This window comes from Bison bison, unplaced genomic scaffold, assembly GCF_000754665.1.
Source record: "Bison bison bison isolate TAMUID 2011002044 unplaced genomic scaffold, Bison_UMD1.0 scf7180017845489, whole genome shotgun sequence".
Lineage (NCBI taxonomy): Eukaryota > Metazoa > Chordata > Mammalia > Artiodactyla > Bovidae > Bison > Bison bison.
In genome coordinates, this window is record NW_011476062.1 from 16,212 (window position 1) to 16,730 (window position 519).

The 519-nt window shown below is 68.2% G+C and overlaps 1 protein-coding gene across 1 annotated transcript in view; it reads left to right on the forward strand.

Annotated features, from left to right (window-relative positions):
• Nucleotides 1-519, forward strand: part of LMF1 (lipase maturation factor 1) — a gene marked incomplete at its 5' end in the record, with an annotated part of 25,520 nt that overhangs the window by 12,705 nt on the left and 12,296 nt on the right. Inside the window, one exon of the mRNA XM_010835161.1 lies at nt 353-519. Coding sequence (XP_010833463.1) covers nt 353-519 — 167 coding nt within the window. The remainder of the gene's footprint in view (nt 1-352) is intronic.

Consider the following 519-nt stretch of genomic DNA (forward strand, 5'->3'; position numbering starts at 1 on the left):
TCCCCCCACCCTGCATGTCCTCGGAGAGGAACTCCACGTGTGAGCTCCCGCCATCCCACCTCCTCCCCACACCCCATCCCTTCATGGGGGTTTGCCAGCGCCCGAGCAGCTCAGCGCTGTGAGCACAAGTGCCCCCCGCCCCGTCTCTGAGCACCTGGTCACCAGGGCCCTCGGGGGTCCCTGAGGGGTTGGCGTCAGAAGTACGGGAAGTCTAGGAGTGCCAACTCGGCCACGTGAGCTGCTGGAGGGGGTGCCTCTCCGGCAGGGCCGCCAGGGGGCGCACAGGGTAGGGTGCAGGGGGCGGGTCCCCGGGGGGCCTCCAGGCACAGCTCAGGGCCTCCCTCGCCCACAGACACAACCGGTGCCCAACCCTGTGGCCTACTTCCTGCACCGCTCCCCGTGGTGGTTCCACCGCTTCGAGACCCTCAGCAACCACTTCCTGGAGCTGGTGGTGCCCTTCTTCATCTTCCTCGGACGGCGGATGTGCATCGTCCACGGGGCCCTGCAGGTCCTGTTCCA